At 41.2% G+C, this 26,437-nt stretch overlaps 2 protein-coding genes and 1 long non-coding RNA gene across 5 annotated transcripts in view; 2 read left to right on the top strand and 1 right to left on the bottom strand.

The window, feature by feature from the left end:
* Positions 1 to 10,956, bottom strand: part of ppp2r5ca (protein phosphatase 2, regulatory subunit B', gamma a) — a 40,737-nt gene extending 29,781 nt beyond the window's left edge. For both annotated transcript variants that reach the window (XR_015512914.2, XM_087290031.2), the window contains exons 1-3: positions 9,352 to 10,956; positions 9,171 to 9,224; positions 7,640 to 7,778 (exon numbers count right to left, since the gene is read on the bottom strand). Coding sequence is in view for 1 of the 2 variants with exons in the window: in XM_087290031.2 (XP_087146157.1) it covers positions 7,640 to 7,778; positions 9,171 to 9,224; positions 9,352 to 9,378 (220 nt within the window). In the remaining variant the exon portion in view is untranslated. The remainder of the gene's footprint in view (positions 1 to 7,639; positions 7,779 to 9,170; positions 9,225 to 9,351) is intronic.
* Positions 1 to 26,437, top strand: part of LOC147839853 (uncharacterized) — a 195,997-nt gene that overhangs the window by 25,425 nt on the left and 144,135 nt on the right. The window lies entirely within an intron of this gene.
* The window catches only part of dync1h1 (dynein, cytoplasmic 1, heavy chain 1), a 74,378-nt gene continuing 58,503 nt past the window's right edge, over positions 10,563 to 26,437 (top strand). For both annotated transcript variants that reach the window (XM_087288649.1, NM_001042745.2), the window contains 11 exon segments: positions 10,563 to 10,902; positions 14,041 to 14,128; positions 15,636 to 15,809; positions 16,692 to 16,947; positions 18,566 to 18,752; positions 19,530 to 19,801; positions 20,101 to 20,328; positions 23,314 to 24,390; positions 24,567 to 24,746; positions 25,085 to 25,234; positions 25,313 to 25,459. In XM_087288649.1, the coding sequence (XP_087144775.1) occupies positions 10,650 to 10,902; positions 14,041 to 14,128; positions 15,636 to 15,809; positions 16,692 to 16,947; positions 18,566 to 18,752; positions 19,530 to 19,801; positions 20,101 to 20,328; positions 23,314 to 24,390; positions 24,567 to 24,746; positions 25,085 to 25,234; positions 25,313 to 25,459 (3,012 nt within the window). In that variant the 5' untranslated portion in view covers positions 10,563 to 10,649.

Genomic DNA, 26,437 nt, shown 5'->3' with positions numbered 1-26,437 from the left:
TGGACTGTGGGGGAAACCAGAGCACCCAGAGAAAACCCACGCCAACACGGGGAGAACATGCAAACTCCACACAGAAACACCAGCTGACCCAGCCGAGACTCAAACCAGAGACCTGAGTGCTGAGAGGTGATTGTGCTAGCCACTGTGACGCGCTCCTTTTATTTTATGTTCATGTATTTTTTCTTTTCTGTCTCTTTTCTTGTTGAACCCTTGTTAAAGCATGTGAATACAGTATACTGCGTTATAATGAAGCTGTACATGCTGGTAATAAAGCATGCAAAAATACATGATTAAAAACAAAATGGGTTAACCAACCTGCTTTACAGAATGAACCTGTTATAGTTTGGACTGTGGGGGAAACCGGAGCACCCGGAGGAAACCCACACCAACACGGGGAGAACATGCAAACTCCACACAGAAACACCAACTGACCCAGCCGAGACTCAAACCAGAGACCTTCTTGCTGTGAGACCACAGTGCAACACCACTGAGTCATTGTGCTGACCCTATATTTAAGTATATTTAGTATGTTGATTGATTGATGTGCAAACAAATGTTTTTGTAAAGTAACATATAAATGTATTCTCTTTAATTTACACATACAATTTATTTAAAACTAATTTACAAATGTAATCAGAGAAAATATATTTGCGTAGTTTTATCTTAACAAATGTCTATATTTTTGGCCATTTTCTGCATGTTTTAGATATTTATGTTTAACTGTATGGGGATGATGGCAAAACAGAGTCACACACTCACACACACACACACACACACACACACACACACACACACACACACACAATCACTCACACTCTCAGCGGGTGTCTTGTAGATGTACAGAAGGTAACGTGTCATTGAGATGCAGATCAACAATCATGAACATCCGCCCAGATCTAAATAATGCATCATGGACATCCGGCTCATTAGGAGAAAACACCAGAATCATCAATTCTTAATCTGAGGCCTGACCTGCTGCTTAGGGTGGACAAAACCACACAGGTATCAGAGATCCGCAGCTCATCCTCTCACACGCCGTACAAAAGGACAAACATTTTAAACTTAAGATACAACACATAAAATGGCCCAAAACATGTTGACATTCACATACAATGATGACCATGCTTCAAATGTGTTTTACCCTTCTTATATTTCACTCCAAGGAAATATATTCACATTTAACATTAGGAAAATCTTTACTTGCACATCAACCAATCAACATCCTGAATTATATATTTATTTCTTATATATGTGTAGCTCCACTCAGGACCTTTTGCACCCAATACTGAGTAGAGTTTTCTTGTCATGGTGATCGGAGGATCCCACAGAGTCTGATGCTTCAAGCTTTATTAAACTGTACCATTGCATAAAGCATCTATTTGCTTTACGTGTGATCCTGAAGTGGAGATCTCTCCTTACCTGAGAGAATAGATTAAGGATGCTGCATATAATCCCTTAAACACATCTCTCATAACCATTTCAAGAGTTGACCCTCAGCTGATGAGTGATTATAAAGCGTGTTTGGCATGCTGTCCTGGAAGAGAGCTCTGAGCTCATAAGACCCTTGAGCCCGGGGCTCCCTCCCGTTTGCAAGGCGAGAGGGGAGTTTAAGCTCAGGTAGATCTGGAGAACTCCCCTGCTGTAGTAGCTAATGAACAGACAGTGATCGCCCTTAAGAGATAACTACTAGCAGCATGTCTATGGTATCGATTTGGATTAGTCAATTAACTTAAGCGGCATGTTTTTGGATGGTGGGGGGAACCCGGGGGAAACACACGTGAGCACGGGGAGAACGTGTAAACTCCACACAGAAATCTCAGCTGGCTTGAAAATGACTAGAACCAGTGACGTTCTTGCTGTGAGGCAACAGTGCTAACCACTGGGCCACCGTGCCACCCGTCTGCAAAAGGAGGAGGAGTAGAGGACAGGGCTCGAAATGAACCTTTTTGCTTGGTAGCACCGGTGCTCCTAACTTTAAAATTTAGGCGCATCAGCCAAATCTTAGTTGCACCCACCAATTATGAGCACCGTTACCACAAGTGTTATACAAACAGATTTATTGCATTTATAATCAAACTAACAAGCAAAAAATATATATGCAAGCGTGAGGAAAATATGTCTCAACGAAATCCAGGGCTGCGTCCGAAACCGCCTACTACTCAGTAGGTGCTGCCTTTGAATGTAAACATACTACTCGGCCGTTAGAAAAGTGCGTTCTATACAGTATGAATGTGAAAAGTATGAATGGAATTCGGAGGTACTACATCCGCCATTTTGTCATGGTCACGTGACCTACCTGCGTCAGTTGTGTCGCCTCACTTCCATTCATGAATTCTCTCACGGGGCATTATGGGATAGCGCAGCGTGCATGGGATGCGCACTTCAGAATCTCGCCGGAAGTAGTAAGTCATCCGGGTACTTCTCGCCTACTGATTTTCCAATTCTATGAATTTGGACATACTACTCAGCTCACATACTGATTTTAGTGTACTGTATAGTATGGAAGTATGCGGTTTCGTATGCAGCCCCGGTATCACAAGAAATAGATTTTTATAACAGAACTGAGTGACCAAAACATACACGGAGCGCTCACCGGCCCTGCACACACTGCTGGACATGAATCTGTTAACGGGATAACTGTGCTGTTCTCACGGGTGCTGTCTGATACTGCACTGATGCTTTTGACATACACTGTACCTTATTATATGCATAACGTTACGTCATGTTAATTTGCCATACCGGTCTTTTTATGAGTAGCGATGTTACTCAGTGTAAGCCCGTTTGCGATGGTGTGTGCGGTGTTAAATTTGACATATATCTGCCACTAGCACGGCGGACAGCATCTGGCGATTATATGAAGGATTAAACAGAAGCTCTCGTGCTAGATGTGGCAAACAGTTACCTGAAAACTCCATCCCACAGACTTTTCATAGCGGACTTAAAGCCAATGGAAATCTTTTATCCACTTTTCGAAAAGTGTAGGTGGTAGATTAACATTCAGCACATGATCACTGGTAAGATGTGTCATTATTTATAACTTTAGATGTCATGGTTTCTAAAATAAAATCTCTCAGTGTTATCTTTATTCTCATCTTCAGCGCTATTCAATTTTTCGCAGTAGCAGCTCTCTCTGTCCCAAGCCAGAAGGCACTGGCTGAGTGATTGACAGCTGATATTAACCAATCATTCGCGTTCAGTGCTAGAGCAGTGGTGGGCCAATAAGAAGAGCGCGAAGGCGGGGCAAGCATTACGGACTTGGCTTTGTTTACTGCAGCAAGTTGACATGACAACTGTTTTAAACCATTCGCGAGCGCTGCGTTTCCCGTTCCAAGTGCAGACAAAGAGCTTAGAGATGCATTCTGTGTGAATGTCTCCCGAATCCGCGCATGTGCTGAACATTTTGCAGTAACACACAACAATTTTAAGCACTCACACAAATGCTCCCAAATATATTTTGAGGTCGCATACATAAAATTTCTGGCGCATATGCGACCAAAATGGTCGCAATTTCAAGCCCTGGAGGAGGAAGGGGGAATTCTTCAAAATGAAGACGGCTGTGATATGCAACTGAGGGTTTATAGTGGCTTAGGAATCGTCTAATTGGTCAATCATGAATTGAATAATGCAGGACCAGCTGCAAGCAATCATAATCCTCGTGATCCTCTCGACATCAGTTTATAAATAAACTTCACTGAGTTTGGACATGTCAGAAGCAGCTTTACAGAAAATAACAGAGAAATCTGATTAAAAATGGTTCAAAATGACTAAAAATGCTATTTGGAAATAGGGATGCAACGATTAACCGGTTTCACTATTAACCGCGCTTTAATTCGTCACGGTTAGTTGATCATGAAGACTTCTCAACACTGTGTTTCCGCATGGAACAAAACTGCTGCAACTTAAAGTGATGCCAACTGAGTGCTAGTTTGAAGTTCTGTGCTTGTACTGTCCACCATGCACACTGGATTAACTATGGCTATTAACTAAGGGCCAGTCACATATCGCGTCTTTTGCACGCAAGTTTGTTATTTCCAATGGAGGCGCGTGGCTTGCATATATGGAGCGACGGACTCTTGCTTTCCAGACGCACCTACTAGTTGAAAGATTGCCGCGATCGCCCTACACTGAGAAAAACAATACAACATGAAAAATACCAAACAATTTTGTTATATAGTTGATCAAAAGGTTCAGCAGCCTTTGAATACATTTCTTCACTGTAAAAGGTCAATACTTAGCTATTATGTAACTTATATTTACTCCTTATTCATTTATTTTATTGATAATAAATGTTATTTATTTATTTAATTTATTTAAAAAATTTATTTTAAATGTATGTATTAGTTTATTTTAAATTTATTATATATATATATATATATATATATATATATATATATATATATATATATATATATATTCATTTATTTTTAATTTATTTACATTTAATTAATTTATTTATTTTCACTTGTTAATTTATAATAATTTATTTACATTTTATTTATTGTATAATAAAATTCATTTAATTTACTTAAAATTAATAAATACATTTTTGTTTATTTGAAGTTTATTTATTTAAATTTTATTTTATTTTGTATTTATTGACATTTATATTCAGTGTAAAATTATTACTTATGTTTAAAACTTTTTTCACTTAGTTTTAAGTCCAAAGAGAAATGGACTATTGTTTGTTTTTTATGATTATTTTGTGTCATGTTTTTTGGTTACTGAGTGAGCAGCAATAAATAACACTTTAATATAAGGAATTTGTTATGTGATTCTTCTAAACAAGCAGTGTTTTGAAATGAATGAATGCATAATAATCATGATAACCGTGATTATTCCTCAGACTATAATCCCCATTTGGAAACACTGCAAACCAAGGCAAAATATTGAGCATCTCTCTATGAAGAACAGTTTTGAAGCTCATATTTGATAAATCAGAAGTATTACTTCTTTACTAAAAGTTATTATCAGTAAAATATTGAAAATAACAGTTGTTTATAGGCTAATGTATTACAACTAGCGATATTATTCAATAATCAATTCATTAAAAAATGACAATGTTAAAATAACAGTTTTTTATTTCCCTAATATTTCCAGCCAGGTTTAATGAATGTGCAATATTGTCAAAAACACAGAACGTTCAGTTTTTTATACGTAAAAAGGCCTAAATACACTCCAGGACACATCAGATATTTAGCTCTTCCCCCATTACTAGCAGCACATCTTAACTGAAAACAAGACCCTGTGTGAAAAATGTTTGCATCCTTACAGCCTGAGCTTAACTCTGATCACACCTGAGAAGATCACAGTAAAAACCCACTACACACAAATGATATATTGAAGAAAATACACCGATCACACGTGTGTATGAGTTTACATGCAGAGGAGACACACCTGTGCAGTGGGATCTACATCAGCAGCTACAACACGTGAGGAGGTGAATGATGCAGCAGATAGAGCATGTACAGATGTGATGCGCCTCTGTTTACAGCCTAAGCGGGTGATGGACCTCTGCAGCCATCCTGTATCCAGTGTTTGAGCTGCTGTCATGCGAGTGGAGTGATCTCCCCTATCTAGTGTCTCATCCAACCTTATGAACTCCCCTGAAAGCTCCTCGAGTCTCCTGCATATTGATAGTGGTTCCGTGATGCTGCTTCTGACCGTGACATGTCCACACTAAACGGTTATAAGAGACGTGTTTAGGGGATTATATGCAGCATCCTTAATTTATTCTCTTGGGTAAGGAGACATCGTCACTGAAGTATCTTTAAGGCAAAAGGTGCTTCATGCAATAACAGAGTTATATAAGGCGTGAAGCATCTGAATCAGTACTCATGTATGTAAATATATATATATATATATATATATATATATATATATATATATATATATATATATATATATATATATATATATATATATACAGTAGAGGTCAGAAATATTTGCCCCCCTCAACTTTTTTTCTTTTTTTTTAAAATATTTTCCCAAATGATGTTGAACAGATTTATTAAATGTTCACAGTACGTCTGATAATATTTGTTCTTCTGGAGAAAGTCTTATTTGTTTTATTTCGGCTAGAATAAAAGCAGTTTTTAATTTTTTAAACACCATTTTAAGGACAAAATTATTAGCCCCTTTTATTTAGCTTTATTTTTGCTTGATAATCTGTAAAACAAATCACTGATATATAGCAATGTTTGTTCTGTACACTATCAAAAAAAATATAGCTTAAACGGGCTAATAATATTCACCTTAAAATGGTGTTAAAAAAATTAAAAACTTCTAGCCAAAATTAATTTATTCTAGCCGAAATAAAACAAATAAGACTTTCTCCAGAAGAACAAATATTATCAGACATACTGTGAACATTTCCTTGCTCTGTTCAACATCATTTGGAAAATATTTTAAAAAAGAGAAAAATTTATATATATATATTCGTACAGATCACAACCCACTGTTTGGAACACACCTGACCTGCGGATTAATACATTTTTTTACGGGAAGATTAATTCTAAATTTGTCTCGATGGCAGAGAAATGGCCTCTTGCATCATTCAGATCACATTAATGAAAGTATTTAGGCTTTCCTGTGAAATATACTGATGACAGAAGAAGTTGTGGTGGGTTATTGGGGATGTGATGGGTTTCTTGGATGTTTTCTGTCTCTACTTGTTTAGTCTGCATTAATGCATTCAGTGTAAGCTGCACGATTAATCATTAAAAGATCGGGATCTCAACACCCACGCAACATCCATTATGAATATTGCTAATTAGCATGTGTTCAATAATCCTAAGAGATTGAGTCTTTATTCTTTTGGGTTAGTGATGAAGTTACAAACAGTCAAATATCACAGCAGTACTGGATAACAGTTTATACCTGAGATAAAATCACTGATGTTTATGGTTCAAATCACACCCATATGCATTTAACAAGATCCTCAAAATGAAAGCTGTAGGCAGCAATTACACTATTTCACCAATAGGAGGCGACAACCAGCCGTCAGAAATACACCACTGAATAATTCTTCAGAAATGATCATCTAGCAATGAAAGATGAAGTGTTGTGAGTGAATAACTGAATCATTTATTGAAGATGAGGGTAAATATACATTTAACATACATTTTCACTAAATATACACTTTCTACATTGAGTTATCAGCAGCAGTAGGAGGAATATTTTACTGAATATTTTACAGATTATCTTTGCTCAGCTGATTATTTCTTCAGTTTATTTGTAGTTAAATCACAGCTTCTCAGTTCAGTTTGTTTAAACTAAAAGTGTCTTGCAGTGCTGTTTCTGTAATAAATGGAAAGCAAATGACATTTGTCTCCTCCCCTTTTTGGCTGATCTGAAAAATGGTCTGATCCGGGACTAAAACACCATGATGTAATCCGACGTGTGAGATTTGTGATCCGTTACACCACTAATATATATAATAGAATGAAAGTATAGCTGTATATTTGTAATTTCAAAATTGTATTTTATTGAACAACTCAGATACCAAATATATTTTGGCCATAAAAAAAAATAAAAAATTATTTGGGCTGTGTGTGTGTGTGTGTGTGTGTGTGTGTGTGTGTGTGTGTGTATGCGTGTTTACTCTCCATGTTCCTGTGTCTGCATCCGTGCACTGGTGTACCTGTGAGTCCGGCCAGCGGCTCCAGCTCTCGGCTCCGGCTGATGGGGAAGTGTGATGTGCTCAGCCGCCGGCTCCTCTTCAGTTCGCTCGGGTCGGACGGTCTGATGCTCGGAGGAGTCCTGGCGCTCTTATTCACACCCTGAAACCAGAGCACAGCGCAGGCTCATGTTACACTGCTGATTTCCTGATGAGGGATCATTCGCACACACACACACAGATCTCTGTTCGCTACATCATCTGCACACACTTTCTGCTGTGTCTGCGGAGTATTTTGTGAAATAATCTGTGGATTTATGAGGAATGATTTTGAGAGTATATGTTCTCTAAAACCCCAAACATGATATAAAAATACTACATTATAAGGATTGTAGTGCAAATACAGTTAGATCCACTTGTTTAATAAACAGAGCAAGTCTCTAATATTACATGGATATATATATCTGCTAAAAGACTACAATATTAATCTACAAACGGTGTTGTTCACTGTTAAATATCCATAAATTAGGTTTTATTTTTCTCTGCTTATTTCTGCTTCTGAGCTGCATTATGGGATCTTGATCTGTCATCCAGCATCTTTTAGTCTTGGAGAGTGTGTATAGTGTGTGTTCTGCACATGTGTAATAGTGTGCAGTGCTGTATAGTGTGTGTTGGTGTTGTATAATACACTACAGAAACCCTGTAATAAACTGCAGCACATGTTCTGTTGCACAGTACTATTAGAATATAATAATATATTGCTATTTTACACACTGATCTCTCTAGATATTATTTATTATACATTATATTATTACTAAAATGTCAGTAAAAGTCACTGTAAAGTTTAATATTCAGCATCAGAAGTGGACAGAGCAGAGATCAACATCCCATAATGCTGTTCACCACCGCTAACACACAATAAACAGAAACTGCTCATTAACAGAACAACGTAATTGATAAAAAAATAACCAAAATAATGACAAATGTCTCACTATTTACCGTCCCTAAAGGGGTCTCAAACTATAATGAGTTTCTTTATTCTGTTGAACACAAAAAAGATACTTAGAAAAATGTTATAGCCCTGTAACCACTGCCTTCTATAGTAGGAAAAAATACTATAGAAGTCAGTGGTAACCGGTTTTCAACATTCTTCAAAATATCTTCTTCTGTGTTTGACAGAAAAAACTCAAGACAGCCTGTTTGTGTTTCTTTGTTGTGTTGAAAATACAAAAATTGAATTTCTTAAACAAATAAAGATATTTAAAAAACAACAATAGCAGGTGACGAGGGAATGGATATTTGAGTAAACTGCCCCTTTAATGAAGACAAACTTGTTGGAGCTTGTTGGAGCTTCAATCTAAGTTAGTTTATTATTGTTGATTATTAACGAGTCTGTAACGTTATACGATTCCTTCAAGCATTTTATTTATTATTTCCAGCAAATGTTTTTATTTGTAAACTATAGCTAAAAAACGGGTTATTAAGTCATAATCAAGCTGTAAATTAGCATGAAGCGATCAAAAGTCGAATAATTTAATCCGAATATAATATTTACCTCATTCTCTTTCTCTTCGCGCTGTTTTTTCCCTTTCCTGCTGCTCCTCCCAGTCTGCAGACAAGACACATTCAGATTTAGACGACAGCAGACACTCACTGACACTGACAGGCCGGTCACAGTGAGCTGAATTATGGTAGGATCGTGTATATCTGTGGAAGTGTCTCGGCTGAACTCTTACCTGCTCTTTCTTTGACTTGAGCGGCATCTTCTTCACGACTGACTGAGGAGCGCGCGCGCGGGAACGCTGATTGGCAGGAGCGGGCCATGTGACAGAAGTACTGTAATTTAATATATGGCTCAGATTTAATTAATTAAGGTAAAAGACGAGCTAAAACCTTTTAGTATTGAGCGATATGATCATACACTACATATTAAGTTCAACTAATAAAAAGTATTTTTCAGAATCAGAAACAGAGTTTGAGAATGAGGCTCAGTGTCTTCACCATGGTCTTCACACACCTGCATAACATAATGGATTAAACATGATTTATCAACAGTAAAACTAATGTACATGGGGGAAACACTAAAAGAGCCATGGTAATGTAAACAAAAGGTATTATTAGTGACGTGTCGTGCAGAAAAATATTAGTTAATAATTCGCTGTTTATATGAAGAACTCTTACTTTTAACCAGAAGGTTTGCTGTTTACAGCTCTTTACTATTGAATCAGAGCTATTTTACACTGCCCTGATGTCATTAAAATATATTTAAAAAAGCCAATCAATACATACTTAAAAGTAAACTTTTACTTAAAAAATAAAATTATAATTCACAAAAAATACGACACTCCCTATATATGATATTTTCAAATATATTTTTAAACATAAAAAATGGCCAAAAATTATATTTTATTCGAAATATATTTTTAAAATAAATATTGTGAATATATATGTTACCTTCTGTATGTCAAACTAATAAGCACATTCGCATGTAACGTTATCTGTATTTGCACTTATTCGCAACCAGTCAGCATACTTAAAATACATTAGAGTGGTATTTTATTGAACAGCACAGATATAACATATATCTATAACATATATCTACCATATCTGGCCAGAAAAGCAGATCAGAATCATCCAGATATGCTTTGTTCATCACTTCACTATTGTGATTCAGTCAGGTAATACTTTATTAATTATTCTGCAAAAGCATCTGACGATATGAGATGTTTAACAGTCGCACATAAAATACTATTATAATTTATTTTATCCAAATTATCATGTCATTGGGTGTGGATCGCTGCAGCGGGACGCGCTCGTGACGCTCTTCTGTTTTTCTGGGATTTGTAGTTCAAGCTTCACATTCGCTCATTGAGCTCCTATGGTGGAAGAACTACATATCACAGACTTCCGGCAAACAATAAAGTTGTCCTCCGCACTGGGCGCTGGCCATTAGGTGATGTGTCAGAGTCCGTGATACAGCTCGCTCTCTGTCACGGCTCGGTTTAACGACTCATTGCGATTCTTAGTGTAGGAAATGTCTGACAGCGGCGGGGGAGAGGACGGCGGCGGCGGGATGGAGGTCTCCGCGGCCGTGCAGACGGTAGCGGACGTGTCGGTGCTGCAGAAGCACATCCGAAAGCTGGTGCCGCTGCTGCTGGAAGATGGCGCCGACCCACCCGCGTCTCTAGAGAGCGCGCTGGAGGAGAAGAGCGCCCTGGAGCAGATGAGGAAGTTCCTGTCAGACCCGCAGATTCACTCAATTCTGGTGGAGCGGAGCGCTCTGAAAGGTTAATCCCGCACCGACACCGCTATTATCACCCGTTAACGGCAGAGGAAGGGTTAACGTTCACCGCCTCAGCTGAGCGTGCGCAGTGCGGAGCTGCGTCCGGTTATTGTGTTCTGCTGAGGCGGATATTGTCAAATTATCGCAGTTTTATGTGCTCCAGTAGTGTTTCAGAAGGAAAATAATGTGGTGGATTAGTTTAATGAACAGTCGGAGATAGCAAGTGATCAGTGATCGATCAGGGCGGGTTTTGCTGCACTGCAGATCAATGACATCACGATCAGCTACTAAGAACATGCTGCTTTAATATTCGCATTTCTGAACAGTGACAGCCCGTGACAGGCTCCTGATATTGTTAATCACACTGTACTCTGAGTAATCTGTCTGAAATCGCGTGTAAGAATGACTAAAACAGCACGCGCACTATTTAATCCCCCGTGGACAGTGTTGGACTTTGATTATTAATCATGGCTCATAATATAATGCATCTCCCTTTTAGGATTTGCTAAGAATACTTTTCTGATATTTACTAAGGAGAAAGTGTGAATTTGCGAATATTAAACCAACTTTAACACACACACACACACACACACACACACACACACACACACTAAATTCGTTATGCACACATAAACACTCATTAGTTTGTGTGAATTGTGGGGACATTGCACAGTTATCTATTATTTTTTGCAAGTAACAGACTGTAATTGGGGTAAAGCTGGTTTATATTCAGACTTTCTGCCTAATAACATTTCAGAAAAGAATTCTTTGCAAAAATAAATAGTCAAACAAACCGTGCTAATGTGGTTTTAAAGTCATTTTTACATGCGATTTGTGATGAATTGCTGAAGGTAATGTGGTGAACAGTAGAGAGCATGTCGAGTTTTATAGCATGAACGAATATAAAACTAAACTGTACCTCAGGATCATCTCTGTCTGAACACATCTCTGAATATGACGCAGATAATAATACTGCTAAAACTACACGAGTAATCACAGTTACACACTGAGGAAAGCTTTACTGATGATAGTTTAACAGGAGAACATGCGTTTACCCACATTCTCTGAGCTTTTGTCAGAGAAACTAAAGTGACCCAATATTCTTCTAGCTGATGTAAACATTATATTATTAAAGTTTTAATAGGTAATCGTGATTAATCTGATAATAAATCTGAATTGCAGGAAAATAATCACTTCATCTGATGTTTACATTAATAAAAGAGTTTTCACTGAGAATACTATTTTATTTTATTGAACAGCACAGATGTGTCTATCTTGTATTTAGAACATGTATTTGGCCAGAGAAACAGATCAGAGCCATCCAGATATGCTTTATTCATCAGTTTACTATTGTGATTCAGTCAGTTTATACTTCATTAAGCTTTACTGATGATGGTGTAATCGGAGAACACGGCTTTATCATCATTCTCAGAGTTTTTACCTGCTTCAGTGAAGCGTGCGTGTGTGAGTGCGTTCGTGTTATTTTTAAATCAGAGAATGAAACATTTACAATCAGGGGTGGACTGGCCATCTGGCAATTCTGGCAAATGCCAGAAGGGCCGGACCATTTTATAAATGTGGGCCGGTCAGCTATTTTATTATTTATTTTTTATATGTATACCTGTAGGCAGCTTTTGATGATGGTAATAGTAAGAATAATAATAATAAATGTTAAGCATTGGCCCAACCGGCAACGACCGGCTGGTTTCGAGATGGACCATCCTAATCAGAGGTTACACGGAATGTTACCAAAATCTGGCATGAATGTCAAACAAACAGTAAGTGCAACACAAGCTAATTGTCAGAGATGGACCATAAAAAAGGAAAGGCAGTGCCGAAAAGCTCAAAGAAAGCAAAAAAAAAAAGGCTCTAAAATCAGATGCTGCCAAATGCATAAAATGAACTGAACTATTCTCGAAAGGGGGCAGCGCAGTGGCGCAGTGGGTAGCGCTGTCACCTCACCTCATAGGTGAATAGGGTAGGCTTAATTGTCAGTAGTGTATGTATGTAAATGTGTGTATAGGGGTTTCCCAGTGATGGGTTGCAGCTTGGAGGGCATCCGCTGCGTAAAACATATACTAAATAAGTTAGCGGTTCATTCTGCTGTGGCGATCCCAGGTTAAAAAAGGGACAAAGCCTAAACGAAAATGAATGATTTCACATATACATTTGTTATAAATGGGTTGTTTTTGTTCCAGTCACATACATTAAATGTTTAAAAATCTAATACATATGGTACTGCTTATATTATTTTACTATCTGTACACCAATATAAGTAGTGAATGTATGTGTCCATGGATGGGGCTGTGTCAGTGTAGTAATGTGGGCTGGTGTGGATACAGTGCCAGGGCTGATTTAAAGTGCCAGTCCGCCCCTGTTTACAATACACAGAGCAGTTTAATTCAATTTTTGGGAGGACAATGCTTAGGTGTAGGCATGGCATGATTTTTAAGGTATATTGGAAAAGTCAAGGTTTTAAAACTACCAAAACTGTCTGATAAACCATTCCAAAGGCTTGTGTAGGATTTTTTATTTGCGTTTTTTTAGGACAGCAGTATCTTCAGCAGAAAAGATCTCCAAAGATGCCGTTTTAAATTGTAATGAAGTCAGTGTTTTTGAAACTAATGAAGACAGCAGAAGTCAATGATTCATCTGAATTATTCAGCAGTGTTTCTCAAAATGAAATATACTGTGTTCAAAGAGCAAAAAGTTATTGTTTTTACCCAGACATTAAAAAAGAATATATTTTACAGCAGTAATCACAATATCCTAAACCGAGATGTTTTTATCCAAGGCTATCCTACCGTCAGAATCTTCTACTGACCCATGCCTACTTAGGTGGTCCTCACACACTTAAACACTCACTCACTCACTCACTCACTCACACTCTCTCTCTCTCTCTCTCTCTCTCTCTCTCTCTCTCTCTCTCTCTCTCTCTCTCTCTCTCTCTCTCTCTCACACACACACACACACTCTCTCGTGCAGTCTGCTGATGTCCGCTCTGCTTCTGTCACATGCTCATGTTATTTTCTTCCACATGTTTTCATTAAAGGATGTCTTTTAGTGTTCACATTCAGCAGATGTTACACTGTGTGTGTGTGTGTGTGTGTGTGTGTGTGTGTGTGTGTGTGTGTTTGAGCAGAGGATGTGGGTGATGAAGGAGAGGAGGAGCGCGAGTGTATTTCCTACAGCGTCAGCATCGACATCCATTACGGCCTCAAGTCCAACAGGTAAGAGGATGCCACAAACCGGCATTAATCAAAGGTCAAAACGTTTTTAGGAGGGCTGTTGAAGGATGCAAGAATCCAGAGTCCTTACAACAACACCGTAATTAAGTCAGTAATACATTTCTATTATAAATCCGTGAATCAGACGAAAGCAAATAAAGACAAGTGGAGCCTTATTGAGATTGAGCTACATGTGCGGACACATACAGTGGACTGAAATGTGGCGTCTCGCAGGACAACGGTGTGACGTAAATGAACATTATCCAGTGTTTCCTCTTCCGTTATGTTAGGGGGCGCTCCGCCAATGGCTTTTCCCGCCCCCTTGAAGTCGAGTTAATTGTATTTTCTATGTAGCGCCAGATCACAGCTTCTTTTAATAAACAAGCTAAAGAGCCGTCTGTAATATCTTATTTACGCTCTCTGAATCGCGCACGGTCACAGCCACTCTCTGCTGTATGCGAGTGAGAGTGCACGTGCCACACTGACAGGATCCAAGACACGCATGCGCTCCCGTATGTTACGCTTCTCCTACAGCAGCCACAACACGGGTAAATGATGTGTGTGAGCGTAATGTGCTCGCGTCACAGCAGCGAGAATATATGCAGATGCGATGGGACCTCTGTTTAGTTTATTAACTAATGTATTTCCAGTGTTTTGAGCTGCTGTGACACGTTCACCCCATCTAGCGTCTCATCCAACCTTATGACCTCACCGCGAGTCTCTGTGAGTCTTCAGTGGCGGTTCATTCCGCTGTGGCAACCCCTGATAAATAAGGGACTAAGCCAGAGTAAAATGAGTGGAGGAATTACTTTCTGTAAAGCTGCTTCTGGCCATGACACAGTCTCACCTAAATGTTTATAAGAGACGTGTTTAAAGAATGATATGCAGCATCCTTCATTCTCTAAGCTTAGGCAAGATCTTCCCTAAGGGTTAGAGGGAACATTTGCTTAATGCATTATAAAGCCTGAAGCATTAGAATCAGTGCTCAGAATCAGCCGATCACCATGACAAGGAAGTGGTACTCCATATCGGCTGCGAAAATCCTGATCTGAGCATCCCCCACCCTCACCCCCAAAACTGTAAACCATAGGGGAAACACTGTAATCGTAAATACAAACACACTGGACACAAGAACGATTTTAAACTAAACACAAGCCTTACACTAACTATACTAAATACTAACTGTACACATGCTACACATACACAAAACCCAAGACAGACTGTGCGAGTACTTTAACATAAGACAGAGCAATATTGTGCAGGAGAGCTGTGTGTGGTTGATGGAAACAGCAGAACTGCTGCTGCATTCACAGGTGAACACTGAACGATTGCTATTGATGGAAGACTAATTACAGTCTGCTGATTCTGAGGCTAACAGGAGTGTGTGTGTGTGTGTGTGTGTGTGTGTGTGTGTGTGTGTGTGTGTGTGTGTGTGTGTGTGTGTGTGTGTGTGTGTGTGTGTGTGTGTGTGTGTGTGTGTGTGTGTGTGTGCGCGTGCGCGCTCCTCCAGCCTGGCCCTGATCAAGCGCACGGGTGTGATCGACGCAGATAAGCCCATCTCCACACAGGTGCGTGTGCTGACTCTGAGCGAAGACTCTCCGTACGAGACGCTGCACTCCTTCATCAGCAATGCGGTCGCTCCGTACTTCAAATCCTACATCCGGGAGTCCGGCAAAGCAGACAGGTGAGTGCCGGCCCAGCCGCAGGTGTGTGTCCTCACATACACACACAGCTGCTGGAGACGGAGATACACACCTAAAGTTATGTCATGATTCATTAAATAATCTGTGCAGAAATGAGTGTCTGCAGATTCTGTCTGACCCGGGATATCACTAGACCCACACTGAGTCTGTGACCGCTGATTATTTAGCCCGTCATCACTGAGTCTGTTTAATAAAGTAAATCATATTCAAAATAATGTAGAAATGTTAATGTATGATTTATGCACGGTATAGTTTGTAAAATAATTGGATTTTCATTGTAATCCTTAAGTTTAACCCTCGTGTGCTGTTCAGATGGACTCTGCTTTAGTTATGTTGGTGCTGTTTTTGCCACATTGACTTGCATTATTGCATTTTTAGATTGCAGAGCCGTTACAGCATATGAGCATGCATTCTTTACCAGCAGCAATCAGGAATGCATGATTATCTGCTGTCACGGCTTTGCCGTCAATATATGTGATTATAATGGAAGTCAGTGGAGCAGAAACAGCACCAACATCACTAAAGGGGAGTCAGTCTGAACAGAGTGTGCTGTTGAGTTTTAAAGCGGTTTTCCAAAATAAGAGTCTAAGCAGATTTGTCTGCAAAAGGCATCACATTTGCTGAAACAGAGAAAGCTGAGGCCAAGTTAAGACTCCAGATCAGCCCAGAGTGGATGGGAATGACCCAACAGCACACACGGGTTAATCATTTATATTTTTTCTGTCATGTTTTACATTTTCAATTACTATACTCTCAACATCATTCCACATCTGCAGAAGATTTTACAAAAATATGTACAAATAATGTCAGCAGATTCTGTGACGTCTTCCTTCATTTCCTTCCTGTATTCCTGTGTCCATCAGGGATGGGGATAAAATGGCCCCGTCAGTGGAGAAAAAGATTGCGGAGCTGGAGATGGGGTTACTGCACCTCCAGCAGAACATCGAGATCCCTGAGATCAGCCTGCTCATCCACCCCATCATCAGCAACGTGGCCAAGCAGTGCTACGAGCGCGGAGAGAAGCCCAAGGTCACCGACTTCGGGGATAAAGTGGAGGATCCCACATTCCTGAACCAGCTGCAGTCCGGAGTCAACCGCTGGATCCGGGAGATACAGAAGGTGCACATCTGCGCTTTAAACACACTGCTGTACTGTGATAATTACTACAGCAAACACCAGAGCGGACACACACACACACATACACACACACACACACACACACTAAACACTTCCACATTTAGAATTATTAAAGTCAAACAAAAACCATCACATAACTTTTTACCCATCAAGAGCTGCACAATATGGAGATTAAAACATTTTATTTAGTGTCAAATCATGCTCCATTACTTTCAGTTGCAGTTTTAGACTGTTTAACAAAAGTAAATTGTAAAACCTCCCAAAATTACAGTCTCTCAGACTTAGTTCAAACATTTATGAGTTTCTTCTGTTGAACACAAAAGAAGATATTTTGTAAAATGTTGAAAACCTGTAACCATTGACTTCCATAATATTTACATTTAGTCATTTAGCAGACGCTTTTATCCAAAGCGACTTACAAATGAGGACAAGGAAGCAATTTACACAACTATAAGAGCAACAGTGAAGAAGTGCTGTAGGCAAGTTTCAGGTCTGTAAAGTGTAAGAAGCAAAACATTAGGATTATTTTTCTGTAGTGCAGTTAGCGGTGGAGCCAGAGAGGCAACTGCAGATGAGGAAGGGAAGTGGAGACTAAATAGTTGAGTTTTTAGTGGTTTCTTGAAGACAGCGAGTGACTCTGCTGTTCTGATGCAGTTAGGGAGTTCATTCCACCAACTGGGCAGATTGAGCGCGAGAGTTCGGGAAAGTGATTTCTTCCCTCTTTGGGATGGAACCACGAGGCGACGTTCATTCACAGAACGCAAGTTTCTGGAGGACACACACATCTGCAGAAGTGAGAGCAGATAAGAAGGAGCAAAGCCAGAAGTCGCTTTGTAAGCAAACATCAGAGCTTTGAATTTGATGCGAGCAGCAACTGGCAGCCAGTGCAAACGGATGAGCAGCGGAGTGACATGTGCTCTTTTAGCTTCATTGAAGACCACTCGTGCTGCTGCGTTCTGGAGCAGCTGAAGAGGCTTGATAGAGTTAGCTGGAAGCCCGGCTAGTAGAGAGTTGCAGTAATCCAGTCTGGAGAGAACAAGAGCTTGAACAAGGAGTTGAGCTGCATGTTCAGATAGGAAGGGTCGGACCTTTCTGATGTTATAGAGTGAGAATCTGCATGATCGAGCAGTTCTAGAGATGTGGTCAGAGAAGTTTAGTTGGTCATCAATCATTACTGCCAGGCTTTTCACTGTTTTGGATGCAGTAATGGTTGCCCTGTCCATCTGGGGATGATGATGGGGCAGATATTTTTTGTTTCTTGCTATTGAAGTCAGTTATCAGATTAGCTTCAGAACATCTTCTTCTGTGTTCAACATGGAAAGAAGCTCTTAAATGTTTGGAACAGCTTGAGGGAGAGTAAATGAGGATTCAGTCTTCATTTTGAGGTGCACATTCCATTTATTAGCATCTGTATCTGCTGTATTCTTTCTCTCTATAAAAATAGCCATGGACGCTGGCACGACGTTAAACACAGAGGAGTATTGGATCATTTCAGGTGTGCTGATGAAGTCAGCCTGCAGTGTGTGTGTGCTGATGAGCTGATGTGCAGTGTTCTCCACACTCTCCCTCATATTCTTCATCTGTGTCTGTGTGTCTACAGGTAACCAAACTGGACCGAGACCCAGCCTCCGGGACGGCCCTGCAGGAAATCAGCTTCTGGCTGAACTTGGAGCGAGCCCTGAACCGCATCCAGGAGAAGAGGGAGAGCCCGGAGGTGCTGCTGACGCTGGACATCCTGAAGCATGGCAAACGCTTCCATGCCACCGTCAGCTTCGACACGGACACCGGTACACACACACACACACACACACACACACACACACACGTCTAAAGGAGATTGCTAGTTCACACAGAAAGGAAGATTCTGTCATTACTCTCCCTCATGTGTTGTCAGTCTCCTGAGCTCTGCATCTTCAGACACTGATGAAGATATTTTAGCTGAAGTGTGAGAGCTCCTCATCCTCCACAGACAGCAAGAGTCCTGAGATGCCTAAAGTGCAGAAACACATCCTCAAAACACTCCACCAGAATGCTTTTGTGCACATAAAAACCCCAAAATGACGACTCCATATTATGATTAATAACAGAGGTCAAGTTTTTAGGTGAGCGAACTCTTGAAGCTGCTGATGCTCTGGTCTCTGAGTCATTAGCCGTGTTTCTCTCCTCTTATTCTCATGTGTATTTTGGAATAATGGAAATGCAGAGGTGTGCACACGTTTTGGAAATGTGCATATCAGAGTGTGTGCACACAACTGAGCAGGAGAAGCTGTAAAACTTCAGTTAATATACAAGCAAACTCTGCATCTGTCTGCTCTGTCTCACGCCTCCACAAGCCACCGTGTTCATTGCGTCTGGTCTTGGTCTTCTGAGGCGCAGCTCATTTATTAGAGAACACACACAGCAGTGGAGATATCTCAGCGATATGTCAGCATGTTCAGCAGGATCTGAGGAGTGTATCCGCTTCTGTTCCTCGTGGACTGGAGACGCTGCTGTATTAACTCATGTTCTCTGTGATATTCCAGTGGTCTGTGCATGTCAGTCTAATGCTGGTTGTGTTCGCGCAGGGCTGAAGCAGGCTGTGGAGACGGTGAACGACTATAATCCTCTGATGAAGGATTTCCCGCTCAATGATCTGCTGTCGGCCACTGAGCTGGATAAGATCCGGCAGGCTCTGGTGGCCATCTTCACTCACCTGCGCAAGATCCGCAACACCAAATACCCCATCCAGCGGGCGCTGCGTCTGGTGGAGGCCATCTCCAGAGACCTGAGCTCTCAGCTGCTGAAAGTGCTGGGCACGCGCAAGCTCATGCATGTGGCCTACGAGGAGTTCGAGAAGGTGATGACACACACACACACACACACACTGCTGCTACTTTCACCACTCTTTGACTTATTTTTTATCTGGAGACTCTTTAAAATGAATATTCTGTATGCGAGTCCTTCCACAATAGTAGGAAATTGGATCAAGAGCACATCTGAGAAGCTGACTTGCCTTATTTCCTGCATTGTTTATTGCTGGCGGTGTCTTTTATTATAAATAGACTTGTTTTCCTTGAAATAATAAGATGTTTGTAAAGGGTTTTTCTCCCTGATGTATATCCAGAGGTGTCAGTAAACTCTCTCTATCCTCCGCAGGTGATGGTGGCCTGCTTCGAGGTCTTCCAGACGTGGGAGGATGAGTACGAGAAGCTGCAGGTTCTGCTGAGGGACATCGTGAAGAGGAAGCGGGAGGAGAACCTGAAGATGGTGTGGCGTCTCAGTCCAGCTCACCGTAAGCTGCAGGCCCGTCTGGACCACATGCGGCGCTTCAGACGGCAGCACGAGCAGCTGCGGGCCGTCATCGTGCGCGTGCTCAGACCACAGGTACACACACACACACACACACACTTTCAAGAGGCACACTTCACACACACAAACACATCCTAAAGAGGCCCGCTTCACACACTAAACTACATTTACTCAACGTTTACTCGCTCATGTGGTTCTGCCCTGCAAAAAACACTAGTTTTCGTCTTGTTTTTAGTCCAAATATCAAAGAATTCTTAAATCAAGAAGCGTTTCTAGACAAGCAAACAAACATGTAGTGTTGTGCTGATGAGCTCAGCAGAATAATCTCATTTCTAGCAGAAATACAATCGCTGCATCACACAAACAACTGAAGTTTAAACTCTGTATTGGCATTATTTGCAATCTAGTCTTCTGTTATACTGAAAGGAATATTGTGGCTGTATTTCTGTCTGCCGCTCTTTTAAACATATTCTGTTTTACTCGAGGAAGTTTCAAATATAATCTGAGCTCTTATTCCCTTGTTTTGTTTTGAGTCTTTCTTTCTTTCTTTCTTTCTTTTCTCTTATTATTGTCTTATTTTCTATTTATTTATCTACTTATTCTGTTGTGAAGATGTTTTCTGTTATTTTGAGTATTCAATAAAAAAGCAAGCAAGAAAGCAAGATGAATCACTTCCCCTTCTGCTAGATTATTGAACTTGTTTTAAGTTCTCCTGAAAACTAAATATTTCTCGCTTCTCCTGAAAATGCTTCTTGATTTAATATTTGAACTCAAAAGAAGACAGAACCCACAGTAAGGAAAGCATTTCTCAGTGTAATCTTGAGTTTCTTCTGTTGATTATTCTGAACAGTGCTGAAAATAACCCATAATCATCTATAGTAGGCACAAATAATGCCATGGAGGCCAATGTCTGTCATTCCAGCATTCCTCAGTACATCTTGTTTTGTGTTCAGTCAAGTTTAGAGCAAGTGGAAATGGATGACAGAATAAAATGTTTGTGAACTGACCCTCGGGTGCAATCCTTAAGATGGATGATGGTGTTGTTTTGTTTCGTTGATTGTGAGCTGATCATTTCTACACACAGTGGCTTGTTTTTAAGCAGCATGGCAGTAATGAGACGATGATGGAGCGTTCTGTTCTGTAAAGACCACAGCAGCGTGATTATTAAGATCAGTGTTGATTCTGGCCATGCACATCAGTGTGTTCATCAGTGAGACAGAGCTGCTGTTATACACACACACACACACACACACACAGCTCAAACAAACCGCTCTCGCATCTCACACAGCCTCAGGTGAACGTCACACATGATGATGATGAAGGCTATTTTTACATGTTAAAGAAGGTTTTGTGCTGACCCATCTGACACGCAGAGTTTCTGTTCACACAGAGTAACAGTGATCAGCTCAGATGCAGATTATGTGCATTATGCAGTGTTGAATGCTAATGTGCAGAGATTCCCACACATGGACTTTACTTGGGCGAGTCACTCGGGTATATGAACAGCCGCACAAGTATATTCGGTGGTGACACATAAATAATACTATTATTTTCATTTGTTTACTCTTTTTGTGTCCGCCTAAAAAGCCAAACATTCGTGATCGATTAGCCAGTAAAAATCTTCTCTTGCTCTGCACATTCCTTAGCGTACTGCTGGTTCTGTGAACGCGAGAACTGTCAACAAACACACGTGCTCTGCAGACCCACAGAGATGCGCCTTTTCCACCAAAATGCATCCGGCTGTAGTTTCTGCATATCCTAGATCGTCTGGCATTGGGATTTTGCTTTCGCTCTCTAAAGTTGCTGTATGCGTTTTTGCATTACCTTTTCACAGCAGACACAGCCGCGAGAGGAAAATTAAATAATTTAAATATTTTAAATAAATTAAATAGTTTAATAAAGGACTTTACTAGCCTATATACTCGGAGAACAAAATGACATCTATACTGACTGCACAATATTAGTACACCGTTAGTAATGTGTGACTTATTTGCCTCTTTAAAATAATCTACCCTTATTATTCTGATAATTATTATAATTATTAGCAATATTGTCTTTTTATTAATTTTGTCTGATATTTCTCATTTGCTGTATATTTGATTAATTTAATGATGTTAATATATTACATGCTTTATACATATCTAAAATGCTTTGGCAGTACTGTAATGTCATGCCATTGAGAGAGAGAGAGAGAGAGCAGAGCACCCTTTACCTGTCTGGGTGCACATGCCTTCTACATAGCTGAAAGTAAGAGAAATATTGCATTTCTTTCATCTCAACAACCTTTTTTAATAACTTAAAATTGAAAAGAGAAGGTGTATAACATTGTCATGATGAATAAAAATACAGTTAAAATCACAATATGGTTTAGTTTGTCGCATGTAGTTGACTGTGATGGGGTAAAAGCTGTGTTTCAATTCAGATATCACTGCAAGTATATTTCAAACCAGTGGGAAGCCCAGATCTGAGTTTAAAGACTTTCTCCTGACTCTTATAGGCATACTGAAACCAGCAGCAGATGTTGAAAATAAAATAACTCGCAGACATAAAGCTGGAAAATGAACTTTAGAACTGTCACACTCATGAATTAAAGAAGATGAACTTATTTAACTTGTGTAAGCATATTTCAATGAGATGTACGTGTTAAATGATATAAGAGTCTTGTATACAGGAAATACTGAAAGGGAAATGTGTAAAAAGATGTAAAAGGTGCTTAAATTATTTATCTTTGATCTAATTGAAAGATCTTCTGTGAGTTGTCATCAGTGATGTTACTTGTGTGTTTTGTACAATGCATGATGGGTAAGAAACGGTTCTGATTAGGGTTGTTCTTGATAGCGATACTAGTACCGGAAATACTCGCCAACACCAATGCCAGAATGTTTGCAGTTTTGGTGATATTTCACCAGTGATTTAGACCCTAAACTGATCCGATATCATCTTTTTAAAATACGCCTGCTCGCTTTGCCTAACACTGCAGTCCCTTAGTCTGTGCTTCTGTAGGATGTAGTTTGGTCATGCTGTGAAAGCTCTTCTCTTCCTGTGTGCTCACCTGCGCAGGTGTCCGCCGTACCGCAGCACGCCCAGGGTGAGAGCGCGGAGCCGGCCGATCTGAAGGTGGCGGAGGTGCTGTTCGATGCTGCAGACGCCAACGCCATCGAGGAGGTGAACCTGGCCTACGAGAACGTGAAGGAGGTGGACGGGCTGGACGTCTCCAAGGAGGGCATGGAGGCGTGGGAGGCAGCCATGAAGCGATACGACGAGCGCATCGACCGCGTGGAGACGCGCATCACCGCACGCCTCCGTGACCAGCTGGGCACCGCCAAAAACGCTAACGAGATGTTCCGCATCTTCTCCCGCTTCAACGCCCTGTTCGTGCGGCCGCACATCCGCGGGGCCATCCGGGAGTACCAGACTCAGCTGATCCAGCGGGTCAAAGACGACATCGAGTCCCTGCACGACAAGTTCAAGGTGCAGTACCCGCAGAGCCAGTCCTGCAAGATGAGCCACGTGCGGGACCTGCCGCCGGTGTCCGGATCCATCATCTGGGCCAAGCAGATCGACCGGCAGCTGACGGCCTACATGAAGCGGGTGGAGGACGTGCTGGGCAAGGGCTGGGAGAACCACGTGGAGGGCCTGAAGCTCAAGCAGGACGGGGACAGCTTCCGGGCCAAGCTTAACACGCAGGAGATCTTCGACGACTGGGCCCGGAAGGTGCAGCAGCGTAACCTGGGCGTCTCCGGCCGCATCTTCACCATCGAGAACACGCGGGCGCGCGGACGCACCGGCACCGTGCTCAAACTCAAGGTCAACTTCCTGCCCGAGATCATCACGCTCTCCAAGGAGGTGCGCAACCTGAAGTGGCTGAGCTTCCGCGTGCCGCTCGCCATCGTCAACAAGGCGCATCAGGCCAACCAGCTGTACCCGTTCGCCATCTCGCTGATCGAGAGCGTGCGCACCTACGAGCGCACCTGTGAGAAGGTGGAGGAGCGCGTCTCCATCTCGCTGCTGGTGGCCGGCCTGAAGAAGGAGGTGCAGGCGCTTATCACTGAGGGCATCTCGCTGGTCTGGGAGTCCTACAAGCTGGACCCGTACGTGCAGCGGCTCGCCGAAACCGTCTTCAACTTCCAGGAGAAGGTCAGTCGCTCCTCTGTTATTGAGGGAGATCACTCCTGATTGTTCTGAGGTGCTGATGTGTCGGTGTTATTGCTGATCTCCCTCTCAGGCTTCTGAATGATCGTGTTGTGTGTGTGATTAATGATGTTATGATGTCAGATGATCACCCGTGTCAATGTGCTGATCTTCACTGTCAGGTGGATGATCTGCTCCTGATCGAGGAGAAGATTGATCTGGAGGTCCGCTCTCTGGAGACCTGCATGTATGAGCACAAGATGTTCACCGAGATCCTGAACCGCATCCAGAAGGCCGTGGATGACCTTAACCTGCACTCCTACTCCAACCTACCCATCTGGGTCAACAAGCTGGACATCGAGGTGAGAAACAGATCATCTGCTCACTGGAAATGTTCCTCCAGGCAGAGTATGAAGAGATTTATAGTGTTCAGTCCACATCTCAGCGTGCTGCAGTCCAGATCACATGTGGAAATGATCATGTTCAGCTATTAAAGCTCCAAGCCGCTGACTCTTATGAACACCACTGCAGTCTGAATATGCATCAAGCACTTGTGTAGTGTCAGGAATGAATGATTCAGAGTATTGTGAAGTGCACACAGTGTAAATACGCTCATCAACATCACCATGTGTTGAGTTATGTCTAACCCTGCCATAAAGCACTGATGTGGCAGTAAACATGTCCTGCGTTCCCTCTGTAGATCGAGCGCATCCTGGGTGTGCGTCTGCAGGCGGGACTCAAGGCCTGGACGCAGGTTCTCAGGGGCCAGATGGAGGACAAGGCTGATGTGGACATGGACACCGAGGCTCCTCAAGTCAGCCACAAACCCGGAGGAGAGCCCCGGATTAAGGCAAGAGCCGCCAGATAGGCCTCTGAGCTCTTCTGTGTTAATGATGATCTCCACACTGAACTGATGATTTACCCACAGAACATCATCCACGAGCTGCGCATCACCAACCAGGTGATCTACCTGAACCCGCCCATCGAAGACTGCCGCTACCGGCTCTACCAGGAGATGTTTGCATGGAAGATGAACATCCTGTCCTTACCCAGAATCCAGAGTCAGAGATATCAGGTGTGTGTGTGTGTGTGTGTGTGTGTGTGTGTGTGTGTGTGTGTGTGTGTGTGTGTGTGTGTGTGTCTGTGTGTGTGTCTGTGTGTGTGTGTCTGTGTGTGTGTGTCTGTGTGTGTGTGTGTGTGTGTCTGTGTCTGTGTGTGTGTGTGTGTGTGTGTCTGTGTGTGTGTCTGTGTGTGTGTGTGTGTGTGTCTGTGTGTGTGTGTGAGTCTGTGTGTGTGTGTGTGTGTGTGTGTGTGTGTGTGTGTGTGTGTGTGTGTGTGTGTGCGCGTGCGTGCGCGTGTGTGTGTGTGTGTGTGTGCAGCCTCTTCATTTATTCTGTCTTTAACCCTTTAATAGTGGTTTAAATGGTTGTTTTGTGGAAATGACGGCCTCTGCTTTAATCATTAATGTCTTCAATGCTTTAGTGATTTAAGATTTAATCTTGTTTTAAAGAGGAAAACGTTTATTTTTTGTACTGCCCTATATTTAATGAAACCAAACAACCGTTTTACCTGGAGAGGCTTTAAAAGTTTAGTTTTTTAATCGTGAGTTCTGCAGAAGTGTGATCAAGTCTAGATTTTTATATATTTTAATGTATTATTTATTGCTGTTGATGTATTTTTCCTATAAACCATTCATTTTTATTATAAAAAGAGACGTTTATAAAATTTTATCCATTTTTTCATTTATTTTTGCTATGATTTTGCCAGAGAAGCCGATACTGTGATGAACTAAACTCTCATATTTGGCTCGTTTACACTGTCAGGTTTACACTGTCAGGTCCTGATGCCCAATTCCGATTTGTTTTCTATATCTGATTTGTTTGTCTGTCCGTTTACACATTATTTTAATTGTGACATATCCAATTCATGCGTTTACACTTGCCATACAATTTACCATGTTGCGCATGCATAAAGGCGGGTTCTGGCATCTGCGCCACACTAGCCACGATGGAAGAAACTGTCTTGTTTTTGGCTCTGTGAAATATGCGAAGTG

This window comes from Danio rerio, chromosome 17 (assembly GCF_052040795.2).
Source record: "Danio rerio strain M-AB ecotype USA chromosome 17, GRCz13ab, whole genome shotgun sequence".
Classification (NCBI taxonomy): Eukaryota; Metazoa; Chordata; class Actinopteri; order Cypriniformes; family Danionidae; genus Danio; species Danio rerio.
Note: the sequence above shows the minus strand (reverse complement) of the source record. Positions and strands in the feature narration are given on the sequence as shown.